Source organism: Microcaecilia unicolor, chromosome 5 (genome assembly GCF_901765095.1).
Source record: "Microcaecilia unicolor chromosome 5, aMicUni1.1, whole genome shotgun sequence".
Lineage (NCBI taxonomy): Eukaryota > Metazoa > Chordata > Amphibia > Gymnophiona > Siphonopidae > Microcaecilia > Microcaecilia unicolor.
In genome coordinates this window covers 169,808,667-169,826,943 of record NC_044035.1, presented here as the reverse complement: position 1 = coordinate 169,826,943, position 18,277 = coordinate 169,808,667, and the positions used below count along the sequence as shown (strand labels likewise).

The 18,277-nt window shown below is 45.6% G+C and overlaps 1 protein-coding gene across 2 annotated transcripts in view; it reads right to left on the bottom strand.

Annotated features, from left to right (window-relative positions):
• GINS3 (GINS complex subunit 3) overlaps nt 1-18,266 on the bottom strand; it is a 29,208-nt gene extending 10,942 nt beyond the window's left edge. Inside the window, exons 1-2 of one of the 2 annotated variants that reach the window (XM_030203586.1) lie at nt 18,027-18,266; nt 3,939-4,172 (exon numbers count right to left, since the gene is read on the bottom strand). In XM_030203586.1, coding sequence (XP_030059446.1) covers nt 3,939-4,172; nt 18,027-18,194 — 402 coding nt within the window. In that variant the 5' untranslated portion in view covers nt 18,195-18,266. The remainder of the gene's footprint in view (nt 1-3,938; nt 4,173-18,026) is intronic. The other variant, XM_030203587.1, reaches the window with a different exon arrangement.
• Between the last annotated feature and the right edge of the window lie 11 nt (nt 18,267-18,277).

Sequence of the window (18,277 nt, the reverse complement as noted above, 5' to 3'; positions counted from 1 at the left end):
TCGCTTAAGCGAGGATCCACTCCGGGCCCTGATGGGTTTGGGGCTGAATACTATCAGCTATTATTTCCACAATTAAGCGGTCCCCTATTAGATTTCTTTGAAGACTCTGTTAGACAAGGCAGGTTTAGACGAGACTCGAACAAAGCCTTGATTACTTTAATTCCAAAGTCGGGGAGGCCATTGGATAACCCGGGGTCCTATAGACCAATTTTGCTTATTAACGTAGACCTGAAGATTTTAGCGAAGGTGCTCTCCGAACGGTTGGCGCCTCTAATGCCAGCTTTAGTGGGGGAAGGCCAAGTGGGATTCGTGCGAGGCAGGCATCCATGTCACAATGTAAGGAAAGCTTGTTTAGCTATCGCACAAAGCCTTGCCATGAATGAGCCATTGTTGATGGTCAGCCTAGACGCGGAAAAGGCCTTCGACAAAGTGCGCTGGGACTACCTCTTTTCAGTGCTCCAATACATAGGCCTCCGGGGATGGGTGCTCAATGCAATAGCAACGTTATATGCAGGCCCGAGAGCTTCTTTATTGGTCAATGGAATTCGGTCGGATTCCTTTCCCATACTATGCGGCACCAGACAAGGTTGCCCGCTATCACCTTTATTATTTTTGCTACACCTTGAACCTTTGTTAAGAACTATTCAAAATGACCCAGACATAGCAGGGATTAAGTTACAAACACGAGAATGCAAAACACTAGCTTTCGCGGATGATGTTCTGGTAACATTGATTAGACCCCAACATTCCCTACCCTACTTGTTAGGAACCCTTGAGGAATTTGGTTACTATTCGGGTCTATCTTTGAACATGGGTAAATCCATGGCTCTACCAATTCAACCCCAGATTCAAGAAACTTGGGAAGGTACGTTTCCACTCTCCTGGGCAGAGGGTAAGTTGAAATACCTTGGTGTATGGCTAGCTGCCAATCTGAGATCCCTATATGAATTAAACATGGAACCTCTTAGGGTGAACACTAGGCAAACACAAAGTTTGGACCACACTGCCTCTTTCATTAATGGGAAAGATAGCACTTTACAACATGATTTTAATCCCTAAATGGGTTTATGTGTTACAGGTCCTACCGGTATTTCTTAAACATAGAGATGAATGCCTGCTAACTAGAGTGGTTACTAGATATCTTTGGAGTGGGAAAAAACCTAGACTGGCAGCAGCTAAGCTTTATCTTCCCCGAACACAAGGGGGGCTAGGATTATTGAATCTAAAGTACTTGTCGGTGGCTAGTAACATGCGTCACCTTTCAGACTGGTTCCGCAATACGAATTATTTTTTATGTACGGAAATTGAAACAAAAGTTTTTTTATCCGCGTCATTTTAGTTCTTGGTTGCATGCGAGCACCAGGAGGGGTCCCGTACACCCCAGACTTTTGCACCCTTGATATCTCCCTTACAACAGACTTGGCGCTGGTTATGTCGCAAATATAACCTTTCAGCGATATGTACCCCATTGTTGCCCATAAGAGGCAATGAACATTTTACCCCGGTTAATACATCAATTCTTTTTGTGGATTGGATGGCCCATGGAATACAGTACATTCACCAGTTATACTCCGAAGAGGGAACTTTGAAAACAATGGAGGATCTAGACAGGGAATTTGGCACTACAAGGAGGGATTTCTTTGCCTCCTTCCAGTTACGCCACTATTTGAGATTACTACCCCCCGAACATCTGAATACACAGACTTGGGATAAGTTAATGTCGCTTTTAGCATTGGATGCTCAAGGAGCCGTACCCTTAAAATATTATCATGCAGAATTATGGGAACACCTGGGAGAAAATGATTATGCGCAGCTGGCAGTGCAATGGAATAGAGAATTAGCTACGGGCATTCAACCTGAACACTTAAAGGCATGCTTTTGGGACATTCCAGGGGTATCAGAAAGTGTGGCGTTGCAAGAAACGGCATATAAATTCCTGGCCCGAATGTTCCTATCTCCGCATAGAACATGGAGAGCACATATGGGGACTGAGGATAAATGCTTGAAATGCGGACATTCTCCAGCGGATTTACGGCACATGTTTTGGACATGTCCAAGAGTAGCAGACTTTTGGATGCAGGTATGCAACCATGTGTCAGATATGTGGAAGATAACTTGGCTGCGGAAACTGCAACTATTATTTGATAAGTCTCATTTGTCTCAACAGTCCCCTAAAGGGATGCGTTCATTTCTTAAACGGACGGTACTGCTAGGTAAGAAGGCGATCTTGAGCTTGTGGATCACTTCAGAGTGCCCATTATTGTCCCACTGGAGAGCGAGGATGATTTTTCAATGTTCTCTGGAACGCAGAGCAGTGGGTGATTTGGCATCACCCAGAGGGGAAATCTTTTGCCAGACTTGGGCCCCCTTCTGGGACTCATTAACGATGGTGGCTAGGAGCAGGATATTAAACTCGTAAGACACAGTTAGATGTAGCAAATGGCACGGCGACAGAGGTGAGAAATGGAAGAGTTTGGGGGAGGCTTTGGGGGGAGGAGAGGGGAAGGGGAGGGAGGGAGGGAGGGGAAATGTTAAACGTTTTTTGAGGAGGGATTGGCACATTTTGCTCTAACGCACAGGCCTATTTTGGCCCTTCTATGTGTTCATGCTGTCAGATGTATCTCTCAAAGACTTGCTATTAATACACATAACAACTTGGAACGCGAGTAGAAGAACTGAGGGAGGGTCCAGAGGGTGGGGTGTATGGGCATAAAAAGAAATGGAATGGCAACGGCAGAGGAACTGGTAATTGTTTATGATGTTGTTAATGCTTTCTTGTTGCAATATTTTGTATGTAACCTTGAACCTCACGCCAATAAACAGATTTAAATATATAATTTATATACCTGTGGTCTTCTGCATCTTCTCTGAGACAACCCGTGTCAAACTGCTCATTTCAGATGGGGCTTTATAAGAGTGATTTTTTTTTTTTTTTGGGGGGGGGGGGGGGTGGACTGTTAAAAGTACCCTAAAATCTTTAAAGGAAATCAAATCAAACTGGTTATACTAACTTCACAAGAATATCAAGAAAGAAAACTCAAAACATGACAATTATAGGCAAAGGAAATGTGGATCTTAAAGCCGCAAGACATAAGATTAATAACAGACTATCTGCATTTCAGACACTCAGTTAAAACTTGGTTATTCCAGAAACACTTTGGCTCAACCTCAGGAAAACTAGCCCCACATCTACACAAGACACGGAAGATGAAACACAAAACCACCTGCTAAACCTAGCAGAACACTCACACAGAACCTAAACTTGTCCCGATAAAAATGGCGAAGGGTATATATTATAGATTGAGTTACAAAGACGATCAAGTTTCATATTAAAAAATTATGCTCAACCATGTCTAGCTAGGTAAAAAAAGATGCAATGTAATATTGTTTACTGTATACTGAACAGTTCCACTGTAAGTTATTACTAATTAACGTTACCTAATCTTTTGATAACATACAGTTAAATGTAAACCGCTTAGAACTTGTTGGTAAAACTGGTTATAAATTACATTTTATATACTTGAAACTGAAAATCTTTGAAAAGTTTTGACCTAGATGGCCTATGTAAAATTGAGCTTCTTAACATCAAACCACCCTAAAGCTATTTCATATATACTAGCATGAAACCGTGTTGGGGTATTTATTATCCCTCTTTGTCTAACTGCTTTGGTTTAATAAATACTTTTTGTTTTGTTTTTACCTGCTGTTCTTTGACATTATCTGGTATATGCAGGTTCTCTCTTAAGTTTGCTTGCTTCCTGGCTGCAAGAAGTACCAGCTTCTCCTGAGAAGTTTAACTGCAGCTTTTTGCATATTGTTATCAACATGCTGTCTCTGCTCTTGGTAGGGATTATGGATTTTCTAATAAAACAAGAGAATCCATACTCTGAAGCCTACAGTTTTTGACATCTAAGTTATCCTATATCCAAAATACATGCCTGCAGTATAGTTCTTGCAATTTCTGGATTTTCAGGACTTTCAAAGTGTAACAACTGAGATCCAAATCCATAGTAATGTGGGCCCAGTTTGTGCAAGTCGACCACATTGGCATCAGCGTTGAACACTGTCCTCCAGCCTTCTCTGTAAATCTTGGGCAACTCAACCAAAAGAACTCTTCGCTTTTGATCATATAGACCTTTCACCAACCAAAGTGGTAGTTCCATCTTTGTACCCTGTGCGCAAAAAGGACACAAAATTAATCCCAAATTCAAATTAAGATGAACTAAATTTTAGGCCATACAACCCCTTTTCTCCTAAAAGTTACATGTAAGCACTTTAACAAAAATTATGCAAATGATATCAAGCAGGTCATTCTACCAATAAAACACAATTTTAAGCCTGCATCTTGAACTCAACTATTTGTGTCCACCAATCTATAGTTGTTTGGTGCCTGTAGAAAGACAGGAACAGAGGTTAGTAAATGTTGGGTGCCATTTCACCGTAGCATCTAGAAATTACTTTGTTGTACCCAGGATTCACTGCTGTCAGGTGCATTAAATTCACTTCCAATGTAGCCTCTTTCCCTCTCCCCTCCCCTAAAACCCCTATATAAAACTTAAAAAAATAAAAACAAACAAGTCATTAAAAGAGGCTGTTAGTAAACCAGTCAAAATATCCAAAAGATTGTTCAAAAAATAAAGATTTTAAGAACACCACATTTCAGAGACAAGATCCATCAATCTCGAAATAAGAGGACAGGCCTCAAATGAGTGACAACCTCAAATGTGGCTGTAAAACTAAGAAAGCACCTTTTGATAAATGAAAGGCATGAAGAGTACAGCCTGAGAAAAAAATAAATTAAGAAACAAATCTTTTCAGTGCCTTAGGAAATCAGTGTAAGCACGTTGAATGTTATCCTCCATAAAATCAAAAGCTAACGAAGGCTACAGAGAACAGAATGTGATCTCAATAATGTGCTCTAATAAAATGTGTAGCAGCATTCTGCATCAGTTTTAATGACTGAAGGTATGCCAGAATAGCAAAGTTACTCATCTGGAGCAGGTGTTCTCCAAGGACAGCAGGCCAAGTATTCTCACATGTGGATGATGTCATTCGATGGAGCCTGGTGCAAACACTAACTAGTGAGCTCAAGAGTTTTCTAGCAGCATCCCACTGTGCATGCCCTGGTAACATCCCGCCCGATGAGCAAGCTTGGGTCCCCTCAGTCAGTGTAAAAAGCTAAAGAATGCAATTCCAAGGGGAGGTGGAAGGGTATGTGAGAATACTTGATCCACTGTCCTCGGAGAACATCTGCTAGAGGTAACTTTGCTTTCTCCCAGGACAAGCAGGCCACGGCATTCTCACATGTGGGAATTCTTAGCTACCAGTCTCACTGAAAACAACAATGCTAGAAGAATAGGGACTCGAAATGTCGAGGCCTGCACTCAATCAACTTGAAACAAATTGTGTACAGCCTGGAACAGAACAAAACTGGGCATAGGGGGGTGGAGTTGGATTCTAAATTCTGCAGGACTGTCCGACGGAACCAGCTGTCACATTGGGTATCCTGCTCAAGCCAGTAATGAGATGTGAATGTGTGGACAGATGACCATCGCAGCTTTGCAAATCTCTTCTATAGAGGCTGACCTCAAGGGGGCTACTGATGCAGCTATGGCTCCAACATTGTGAGCCTTGACATGACCCTCTAGAGTCAGCCCAGCTGGGGTATAAATAAAAGGAGATGCAATCTGCTAGCTAGCTAACTGGAAATTGTGCATTTGCCGACAGTTACCCCCATCTTGTTTGGGTCAAAAGAAACAAAACACTACTGGACTGTCTATGGGCTTTAGTCCACTCTAGATAGAAGGCTAAGGCTCGCTTGCTGTCCAAGATATGCAGTACACTCTCACCAGGATGGACATATGGTTTTGGGAAAAATGTTGGCAAGATGACTGACCAATTAAGATAGAACTCTGACACTACCTTAGGAAGGAACTAAGGGTGCGTGCAGAGAAATACTCTACTGTGGTGAAATTTAGTGCAAGGCGGGTCAGCTACTAGGGCTTGAAGTTCACTAACTCTGCTAGCTGAAGTGACCACCATCAGGAATTCAACTTTCCATGTCAAATATTTCAGATGTGGAAGGAATGAAGGACCAATATGATCCAAATAGGTGAAAGAAAGATTGTTCCTTTATCAACTGCTGTATGCACAGGTGCAAAGATATTGTCCCAAAGGGATTCACAAACTCATTGCAGATGGATTCACAAGCTCAAATGTGGTCCCAGAGAACCTCACAAATACAACACAGGCTTGTTTGCCTTCATCAGGAGTTGATTGCTGTTGTGAGCTGTGAATAATAACAGGAAATTCCAAATGAGAAAAAGGATGAAAATCTTAAGCAGCTGCGCATCACTATTATGGGCATCCTGTGCCCGAAATTTAAAATGAAAGACAGGTGCAAAATCCTTGCTCTAGCTTCAAATGCTATCTAGCTCGCCAAAGTGCAATGAAAGCGAAATAGTAATACTGCCATTTCAATTCTTGCGATGTGGCGTAGAAGTATTGGTTTTCTCCATGTGGTTTGGACTTCAAATACTTCCGATGACAGGAATCAAGTAGCTCAAAAGGAGCTTTCATCAGCTGGGTGAGGACATTGTCGACATCCCATGACATAGTGGAAGTTTGAGTGGGGGCTTTGTCAATAGCAAACATCTCATGAAGTGAACAAGAGGCTGTACAGAGATGGACTTACCTTCCAAACAGTTATTGTAAGCATTAATCATACTGAGATAAACCCTTACAGGGTTGGTTTTCAAACCAGACTCAGAAAGGTGGAAGAGGTATTCAAGCAGTTTTTGTGTAGGACAAGTGATGGGATCTAAGGCCTCGCTCTCAAACCAGACAGCAAACCTCCTTCATTTAAAAAAATAACACCTCCTAGTAGAAGCCAGCAAGATACAGGAGACACTCATCGGCAAATGGAAAAATTAATTCTTACCTGATAATTTTCTTTCCATTAGTCCCAACAGATCAATCCAGAGACTTGTGGGTTGTGTCTCTCTACCAGCAGGTGGAGATAAAGAGAACCTCCAAGGTTTGCTATATGTGGACCTGTGCAGCCAGCTGAACCTCAGTATGAATAATACCAAAGCAGTGGAATGGAAACAATAGAAAACTCTCCTGACATTGTCAGACCAACTGCCCAACAAAGTTCCACCACTTCTATATTTATTTATTTATTTTTATCAAACGAAGGAACATTTAGAACAATGGAACCCGAAAAAAACCTCACCAACCGCAACAAAACCGCAGACAGTAAACCCGGGGGGGGGGGGGGGGGCCTCTGGATTGATCTGTTGGGACAAATGGAAAGAAAATTTTCAGGTATGAATTCATTTTTCCTTCCATGGCGTCCCACAGATCAATCCAGAGACTTGTGGGATGTACCAAAGCAGTCTTCAAGTAGGGCAGGACACCCCCAACCCGGCAGAAATCACCGACGAGCCAAACACCACATCATGACGAGCTGCCACATCCACCCGATAATGACGAGTGACTGTATGGACCGAAGCCCATTTAGCTGCCCTGCAGATATCTTCCAGAGAAACCAAACGGGACTCTGCATTGGAGGAAGCTTGAGCTCGCGTAGAATGAGCACAAACTTGCAAAGGGGCTTGCTTGCCCAACGCCACATATGCCGAAGAGATGGCCTCCAGCTACCAACGAGCTATGGTGGCCTTGGACACCATATGACCCTTCTTACTGCCTCCAAAAAGGATGAAGAGATGGTCAGAAAGACGAAATTAATTCGTCACTTCCAAATACCTGAGAAGAGCCCGTCTCACGTCAAGGCAGCGAAGAGCCTGGAATTGCTCAGGGTAATCTTCCCGGCGGAAGACCGGCAAATACAGGGGCTGCCCCAAGTGGAAACGAGAAACCACCTTGGGCAAAAACGAAGGAACTGTCCTAATCGCTACCCCCCCCCCCTCCATAAAACGCAGGACGGGGCATCTGCAACTCTGAAATTCTCCGAGCAGAAGTAATGGCTACTAGGAAAATCGCCTTCAAGGTGAGATCCTTAATCGTAATCCCCGATAAGGGTTCGAAAGGAGAATGCTGAAGCACTTTGATAACTAGATTAAGGTTCCAGAATGGCAGAACTGGCACGTGAGGAGGGCGCAAACAATTTACGCCCCTCAAGAAACGAACCACATCCGGGTGGGAGGCGATGGACACCCCCTGAAGCCAACCTCTAAAACATGCCAGAGCTGCCACCTGCACCTTAAGAGAACTCAACGAGAGTAATTTTTGTACAGCCTCCTGAAGAAATGCGAGGATAACCAATACTATAGCCAAAGCCACTGACAATCCCGAACTCATACCACGAATTGAAGGTAAGCCACACCCTAGCATAAGCTATTGAGGTGGATCTTTTCCGAGCCTACAGCATTGTAGCGATAACCGTGTCCAGATACCCTTTTCTTCTCAACCTTGCTCTTTCAAGGGCCAGGCCATAAGACCAAAGGGGAAGGAATCATAGTAACATAGTAGATGACGGCAGAAAAAGACCTGCACGGTCCATCCAGTCTGCCCAAGAAATGTGCCACTTTTTTGTGTATACCTTACCTTGATTTGTACTTGTCTTTTTCAGGGCACAGAACGTACAAGTCTGCCCAGCACTATCCCCGCCTCCCAACCACCAGCTCCGCGGCTCTGTTATCCAATCTCGGCTAAGCTCCTGAGGATCCATTTCTTCTGAACAGGATTCCTTTATGTTTATCCCACGCATGTTTGAATTATGTTACCGTTTTCATCTCCACCACATCCCGCGGGAGGGCATTCCAAGCCTCTGACGTGACTGGCCCCTGCAGCAGGAGACCGTCCTGCGCCAGTAGCAGAAAAGGACGATCGAACAGAAGCCTGATCACATCTGCATACCAGGGTCGCCTGGGCCAATCCGGGGCCACTAGGATCACTAGACCGGGATGACTGGCAAAGCGAGTCAGTAACCTGCCCACCATTGGCCACGGGGGAAAGGCATAGAGCAGGCCCCTGGGCCAAGGTTGAAGAAGGGCATCGATGCCTTCAGAGCCCAGCTCTCGTCCCCTGCCGAAGAAACAGGGAATCTTCGCATTGAATGCAGTGGCCATTAAGTCCATCTCTGGCATCACCCAACGGGCAGTTATCTGATCGATGGCCAGAGGGGACAGCGTCCACTCCCCCGGCTCCAACTGGTGGCGACTGAGAAAGTCTGCTTGCACATTCTGTGACCGCACTATATGAGCCGCTGTCAAGAAAGAGAGATGAGTATCTGCCCAATGGCAGAGCAGAGTGCTCCCTTGACGGTTTACATATGCGACTGCCGTCGCACTATCCGAAAGAACTCGAACTAGGCAACTGTGGAGAAGAGACAGAAACTCCCAAAGGGCCAGATGAATCGCCCGTAACTCCAAGCGGTTGATGGACCATGACGCCTCTGTCGAAGTCCAAATGCCCTGGGCCATCTATTGCAGGCAAGAGCCCCCTCAGCCAGACAGTGACGCATCCTTGGTCACTATCTTCTAGTCCGGGGTTGCCAGAAGAATGCCCGACACCAGATTCTTTTGAATGAACCACTAGTGCATGATTGTGTGAAAACGGGCCGAACATGGCACCTGAACCTCGTAATCCTCTGAGAGCGGAGACCAACGGCTCAGAAGGTGCCACTGGAGGCATGTGAGCTCTGGCCCACTTTACCACGTCCAAGGTGGAGGCCAAGGAACCTAGAACTTGTACATAGTCCCAAGCCCGCGGGTTTGGAGTTTGAAACAGCGCTCAAAACTGAGCCTGTAACCGCTGTGCTCGAGCTGAAGGAAAAGAAACTATCCCTCTTCGGGTATTGAAGCACACCCCCAAGTATTCCAGCATTTGGGAAGGCATTAGGCTGCACTTCAAGAAGTTGATCACCCAACCAAGCGACTGAAGCAACCCGACCACTTTGTCGGTTGCCCACCGACTCTCCTCGAAAGAAGACGCCCGCACAAGCCAGTCGTCTAGATAGGGATGGACTTGAATCTCTTCCTTCCTAAGATTGACCTTTTCCAAGGTCCTGGTAGTAGTGGCGGCCTGAGGCGCTGTGGCTAGGCCGAAGGGCATCGCTTTGAATTGAAAATGGTGACCGAGCACTGCAAAGTGAAGAAAGTGCCTGTGGGGAGGCCAGATTGAAATGTGTAAATAGGCCTCTGAGATCGAGAGAGGTCAAAAACTCCCCTGGCTGTACCGCTGTGATCACCGAGCAGAGGGTTCCCATGCGGAAAATCTGAACCTGTAAGGACCTGTTGACGTACTTCAGATCTAAGACGGGTCGCAAAGAACCGCCCTTTTTGGCACCACAAAATAAATAGAGTATCAACTGCACCCTCTTTCTGCTGGGGGTACGGGCTGGACGGCACCCAGCCGTTGTAAGTTGAGGAGGGTGTGTCGAACGGCCCGCACCTTGGCGGAACATTTGCAAGGAGATTCCAGGAAAGAGTCTACTATCAGACGAGCCAATTCTAACTTGTAGCCATCTCTGATAACCTCTAAGACCCATTCATCGAATGTTACCCTGGTCCACTCCACCAGGAATAGGGACAGTCTGCCCCCAATAACCGGCTGGATATGGACCAGGGTCCCATCATTGGGCGGACCTGGCTGCGGGCTGGTTTCTGTTACCGGAAAGGAAGGCCCGCCTGTCACCTCGAAAGGGCTGAGGTCTCTGAGAAGACCTTGCTCTCTGAAAAGAGGCCCCATGACCTGGACGGTAACACAGTGTATCCCTAAACATAGGTCTAGGTCCCGCCGGTTGTACAAACTTGGACCGGTCCTCCGGGAGGCGCTGGCTCTTAGAGTCACCGAGGTCCTTCACAATCTGTTCTACGTACGTCCCAAACAAAAGCTTTCCCCTAAAAGGAAGACTTGCTAAACGTGACTTAGAGGCCACGTTTGCAGCCCAATGCTGCAACCACAACCAGCGACACTCGGTGACCGCTAGGGAAACATCCTTCGCCGAAGCCCTCAAAAGATCATAAAGAAGATCCGCGAGGAAGGCTAAACCGGACTCCAAGGCTGGCAATGTATTTAGCAGGGCTCTTATGTACTCCAATCACTGGTCTATAAGAAAGTGGGAGTAGGGGGTAGTTTATAATGAACCCTAGTAACTCCAACACTTGAATAGTTAGGTGCATTGACTCTGAAGCTCCCTCTTTTGACCAACTAATCATCCAGACAGGGAAATACATACACTCCCAGTCTGTAGATAAATGCCACTACTACCTCTAGACATTTGGTGAATAATCAGGAAGATGATGGGAGGCCAAATGGTAGTATGCGATACTGGTAACGGTGTTTTCCTACGCGAAATCTGAGATACTTCCTGTGACTGGGAAATATCAAAATGTGGTGGTAGACGTCCTATAGATCGACAGCATAGACTGAATTATGGGGAGAAGGGTGCCCAGGGAAATCAGGAATTTATTGAAGATCCTTAGGCCTAGGATGAGATGAAACCCTCCCTTTTCTTGGGCACAAGAAAGTACCTGGAATAGAAGTCCTTCCCTTCTTCCCCTGGTGACATGGAGGCATATTTTCAAAGCACTTAGCCTCCCAAAGTGCCATAGAAACCTATGGAACTTAGCCTCCCAAAGTGCTTTGAAAATATGCCTCATGGGCTCAACTGCATTGGCCTCTACAAGTACCTGCTTGGGCTGAGAGAAAACGATGATGCGCTCAGAGGACAATTTGCTGGTTTCTGTCACCAATGGAGGGTGTAACCGAAATGGGACTATTTGAAGAACCCACTGAATACAAGGGGCTACCTGTGGTGGTAAAAATTCAGTCTCCCTCCCACCGGAAGGCCGTCCAGGATGGTTACTTGGATTGTGATTATGCTTTCCTGCAGCCAATCAAAATCATGCTGGCTGTGACTTCTGAGGATGGGGTTGGTGAGGTCAGGGACACTGGCCTTGGTATTGCTGGGCAGAGTGGGAAGGCGGCGGGAACCTACACATTTGAGAGTAGTAGGGTTGCACCTAGGCCCACTGGAAAACCTCTGGGAAGTGAAAGGTGCAGCTGGAGGGTGCCAAGAGAGTTTGAATGTTATCCATGTGTTTATGAGGTCATCGACCTCTTCCACTATCTCCAAACAAGTTGTCCCCTCAGCATGAACGTCCGCTAACCTCTCCTGAGCAGCCGGTTCCAGGTCAGACACACGTAGCCATGAGATCCTGCGCATCCCCACACACATGGTGGAGAGTCTGGATGCCACATCAAAAGAGTCATAAGCCCCTCTGGCCTGATATTTACGACATTCCAGCTGCGCTTAGCAGCCTGCACCTGTGGGAAAGAATCCACCAGAGTGTACTGCAGACCAGGGACTGTAAATACAGGCTCGTGTATAGCTGGTAGGACTGGACACAGGAAATGAGCATTGAGGCCTGAAATGTTTTCCTCCCAAGCAAGTCCAGTGTCCGTGCCTCCCTACCCACGGTTGCTGAGGCGCGAGTCCTGACACTCCTAGCTCACCTGAAGGCGGATTCAACTGCTAGAGAATGGTGTTGCAATTGAGCTCTCTCGAATCCGGAAACCTTTTGGATACAATACTGCGTATCCACTTTCCTTGGTGCCACCTACACTGAGAGGGGAGATTTGATTCCCAGTTCTTAGTCAATGCATCTTTATGAATAGGGTGCAATGGGTACCATGACCCCTTCCTCAGGAGGAGACTCATAGTCCAGCAGAGTTAACATTTCTGCCTTAGGCTCTTCCTCTGTCTCTAAAACTTAAACTGGATGGCAGAAGCCATCTTCCTCACAAAACCAGTGAGAGAGACCCTCAGGTGATTTTCAACTCTCTTTGAGGTGGGGAAGGATCAGAAGGAATGCCATATGATGACTCCTCCAAGAAGTAATGTGAATCTTTCTCCGAGTCCCAAGAGCGGTCCCAATCAGACTGTGTGCCATACTCGGAATGGCCGAGTCTGTGTCTGCCTCTGCTTAGTGGAACCACGTCCACACCCTGAAAAGCGTCAAGGTACAGCCCCACCTTCCGACTCTGGGGAAGTTTCTTCCCCCGACATTGAGAGTGGAACCATATCTGTCATAATCAGCGTCAACACCAAAGATGTCTGCACACACATAGCCTCAGGGAGAAGCCAGGGATGATCCACAGTTGGTGCAAGCACCCTTGATGCCCGAGCAGGCTACTGTTGCAGCATGTGTGCCAGTTCCTCCCTGAGCATGGCTTGGAACAGCTCATCGAAGGTTGGCATCAGCAAAGTCGAGAACGCCAATAGAGAGGCAGCCTGAGAAGGTCTCAGTGTCGAACTGGTGGCGGGGACCTGGCTACTCAGGCTTGCGCACTGGCACCTCTTCCAAAGAGGGGGAGTGCTTCTCTTGGTTCCGGCGCTTCTCAGGTATCAACATGCTCCCAGCACCATGCCTCAAAGAGGACCGATGCTTGTGCTTCTGGGGCTTTCCCTGATGCTCGGCATCATGGTCCTTCGGTGCCAACAAAGACAATGTCAAACCCGTACGTGCCCTTGGCATCAAGTCCAATGCTGAACGCTGCTCCTGGGCCTACTCTCAGCACCTGTCAAGAGATGGAGACCCTCTTGATGCCGGTGCACGCCCAGTGGATGTTGAAGCCTTGGCAGCCTCAAGGTCAATACTTCCGGTGACAATGTTGATGCATCAGTCTTCGAGGAGTGTGGGTCAGTCACAGAAATCACCTGATTGCATTAGGCGCGCCTTTAGAAGCCACTGGGGGTCTGAGACATCAAAAAAGAACTGCAGCCAAATCCCCAATCTTGAGCCGAAAAGGAAAAATTATGTTCTTACCTGATAATTTTCTTTCCTTTACCAGACAAGTCAAGACTAATGGGCTGTGTCCATCCACCCAGGGCTGTGGAGTCGGAGTCGTGGAGTCAGAGTCGGCAGCAATTTTGGGTACATTGAGTCGGAGTCGGCAAAAATGTACCGACTCCTCATACATTTGAATAAAGTACTTCTCTGCTGTGAATAAAGCTTAGTACCTAGTTGTTTCACTAGTGTGAAGTCCAGCTGAACTATTTTGCTGGAGAGCTTCCCTCTGCTCAGTCTCCCTTTGCATTTACTGACCTGCTGTAGAGCACCTCCTCTCTGACCCCACAGTGAACTTAAGCTCCAAGAGAAGATCATTCAGCACACACAGATAAGGCAGCAGAGAGACTCCACCCAACTTCCTGAAACTCATAAACCACTGGATGAAGCTAAAGCTATAAATATTGGTGGTAATGGTAACTCAGGTTCATCCTCTTCAAATGAAGAAGAGAATTTTCAAGCCTATTTGGACAAAATGGAAGTTTCCAAAGCAAAGCGATGTCGGTTAAGCATGAAAAAGCAACCTGTAAATGTCCATATAAAGAAATTCATGCAAGAGTTTTTTTAAAGGATTAAAAGAAGTGGAAAAGTTTGACCGCTCATCAAAACTGACTATAGAAGAAGCCATCATTGTTTATCCAGAGATTGTCAGTGATGCAGCTAGAACCGTAACAGCAATGCCACCCACCCAAGTCAGTGTTGAAAGACTGTTTTCAGCACTGAAAATAATCAAATCAGATTTAAGGGCTTCTATGAAGGAGGATCTGGCAGAAGCAATTCTGTTTCTAAGAACAATATATTAGTTAATTTGGATTATGTTTAACAGCTATTCTACAGCTATATATGCCAAGTTTAAATAACATATAAGTTGTTTTAGGTTTTCCAAATGTTTTTGGTTTATGTAGGTTAACTTTGATTTTGTTCTAATTTCCAAAGGATGTTGTTCTAGAATTTCCAAAGGATGTGGTTGTTCCAGATTTTTATACTTGGTAATGCTATGATGACTTTATACTTGATAAAAAACAATAAACATAACCTTGTTTTTTTATGTGTGTTTTTTTGTTTAAACTTTAGGATTAATATTTATAGTTTCTTTAATAAATAAAATAAAAAGTCACAGTGACATAGATTTTAAACCCAAACATTAACATGCAGCCTCGCATGCTGCACTCTTTCAGTCAACATGCAAAAAAAATACATATTAAAAACTGAGGAGTCGGAGTCAGTGTTGGAGGTACCATAAACTGAGAAGTCGGAGTCAGAGTCAAAGGATTTTTGTACCGACTCCACAGCCCTGCATCCACCAGCAGAAGGAGACAGAGAAAATAGTTCCAAGTAAGGGTATTATGCAGCCTGAAATGTTCAGTATTTCAAATAACCAAGCAATCATTAAAAGAAAGCATAGTAAGTGTCAGACATGCAAGCCCTTTGAGCCCAGGTGCAGGACTCTACCGCTCCTGCGTGGCTGTGGGCAACTTCAAACCGCCCCCTCCTAGGAGGTTGAGTGCAAGGCAAGGTGCCATGCTGGGCTTCTCCAATGCATGTCCACACCTACCCCTGAACCCAGGGGTTCCCTTCTTCACTACTGCCAACTCCAGACTTCGCGCCTTCTGTCTCGCTGCACCCTACGCCTGGAATAAACTTCCTGAGCCCATACGTCTTGCCCCATCCTTGGCCACCTTTACATCTAGACTGAAAGCCCACCTCTTTAACATTGCTTTTGACTCGTAACCACTTGTAACCACTCGCCTCCACCTACCCTCCTCTCCTCCTTCCTGTACACATTAATTGATTTGATTACTTTATTTTTTGTCTATTAGATTGTAAGCTCTTTGAGCAGGGACTGTCTTTCTTCTATGTTTGTGCAGCGCTGCGTACGCCTTGTAGCGCTATAGAAATGCTAAATAGTAGTAGTAGTAGTAGGAAGGGACTCCATGTCCTACCAGAAACATGAGTCATACTGCGCACCAAATGCAGAGATGGAGCTGTGTTCCCCCAGCCAAGATGGAGCTGTGGCCAGAGAGACATCCGCGCAATGGTCAACCTTGAAATAGGGAGCTGTGCTCAACCTGCAGACAGGAAGAGTGTTCCACAATGACAGCAAGGCAGCGGCCACCATGCATCGAGGAAGTGACGTCCAACAGGCAAGGACAAAGCTGCAAGTCGGCTACAGAGACCGAGCTGTGCCAAAAAAGCCAAGATGGATCCGTGCTCCACCCTTGGACATGGAGTCACGCCAACCCGGAGAAGTCCAGGTCACATGCCTAGCCGGAGCAGCGCTCAAGCGAGTGACCTGCGCTTCCAACACACTAGGATACTCTAGGATCCTGGTCTATTTTCAATCAGAAGGGCCGAATACACCAGGTGTTTTTTCGCTCAGAAGGGAAGAATACACCAGGATCCTGGTATAAATATTTGGCCCTTCTGATCAAAAATCAAAACTACACCAGGATCCTGGTGTATTCTTCCCTTCTGATCAAAAATACACCACAGGATCCGGCCCTTCTGATCAAAAACACACCAGGATCCTGGTGTATTCGGCCCTTCTGATCGAAAAGAGACCAGGATCCTGGTGTATTCATCCCTTCTGATCGAAAATACACCAGGATCCAGGTGTATGCGGCCCTTCTGATCCCAAATACACCAGGATCCTGGTGTATGTGGCCCTTCTGATGAGAAACAGCTGAATCTAAGTGTATGCTACCCCTCAGACAATGAATACAGCTGGATTTAGGTGTGAGCAGCCCTTCCAGAAAGTTTTGGACATATGCAAAGAGAGTTTCTGCTGTGTCTAGCAGGTACAATAATTTTTAATGTTGTTTTCCTGATTTAAAATTTTATATGTTCATAGGGGAAGCTTTAAAATAAATGACATTTTTGTCAAATTTTAAAAAAATGACACACAGAGGCATTAAAACTTTTGCAAGTATTTTTATAGAGGACTATCTTTATTGTCATTATGAAGAAAAAAGCAGGCATCTAGCGCTCCAATGAAAACCACAATGCAGCACTGGAAATAACAAAGCAGCTTCTGCGGTACTGACAAATATAAATACCCCCCCTTCACAGACCCTTGAAAATGCCACCAGTCCCCTACAACTCCTCTTAGATCTTCCCCCCCCCCCCCCCCCCCCATCCCCTTACAAGAGAGAATGCAAATCTACTTTGCTATTGTTTGGAGATGGCTGCTGTAGGGGGACCAGCTTCAACTTTATAGTCATACTGTCTCCTGTGGACCAGATAAGCTTATCCCATTTCCCCTCATTTATCCTCAAGGAGATAAGAGTTTTCAGTTTTGGCACAGTATAAGACATCACAAGAACTAAATATAAGAAAACCACTGGACTGCATTAGGGGCTTATATAGCCCATGTAGTTATGTTTAAACAAAAGAGATCTGCATGAAACAAAATATTTATTTTTATTTGGAATTATAAAACCACTTGCCCCGACACATGTTCAAAACAATCCATTTGTGTATCTAAAAGGTAATCTTCTACAAAACAGATGAAGTTTAATTCTACTTCCATTTAATTTCAATATATTCCATCATCTTTATAACACCAGATTTCCCATGCCAGATTGCAACAACAGTTAAGATGAACCCATTAGGAAACAAGATATCCTCACTGAAATCTGTCCATCTATATTGCACAGAATAACAGTGAAGAAAAATGACTACAAACTACAGAGTTTATAATTGCTGTTTCTACCAGTTACAATACATTTTGAAGCTTTTTTTAATGCTATTCAGTTATGTCTTATCTTCCACCTTGTAAGGCATGCCTATCCAACTGAAACAGCTTTAGACTTGTTACAAATGGAACAACAATAAAGAACGACAACGTGGATCAAACAACTCATAGGTTTGCTTGCTTTGTTTTGATTGTATGGCAATGACGGCTGCGCAGGGGAGTGGAAACAGAGATTAACCAAAAGGCTTACAGTGGACTAGATAGGCTCACTTCCACTGCAGCCTATTAAACCTCTTTGATAATGCACGACAAAGGGTCCAGGAGAACCTGGAAATAGAGGACTAGAGAACCAAAGCGCTGGGTTATGACTACTGATCGCTGCATAAAGCAGCGGCGGCCGTCAAAATAAACAACCGTCCCAGTCTTAAGGTAGTGCTTAACAGATCCGGAAGATCCCGGGGATCCCGCAGATCTGGCTTTTACACCGCCCCCAACTTCCTGCTCCCCGCTCTCACCGGTGGAATGTTCTCGCTATCACCACTCTTCTCCAGGAAGCCGAGACGGAGCAGGCTGCTCTCGGTGCGGCAAGGCAACTTCTCTTGCGACATTAAAACATCCTCCAGTGACAGCAAATTCTCCTCGCGACCTAATCCCGGCGGCACAGGGCAATAACCCTCCGACATGGCAGCGCGGGCACTCGAAACTCCCGCCTGTCTGGGTCACGCGCCGGGTGGAGGGTGGGGGGGGTCGCACACAGTACCAGTCA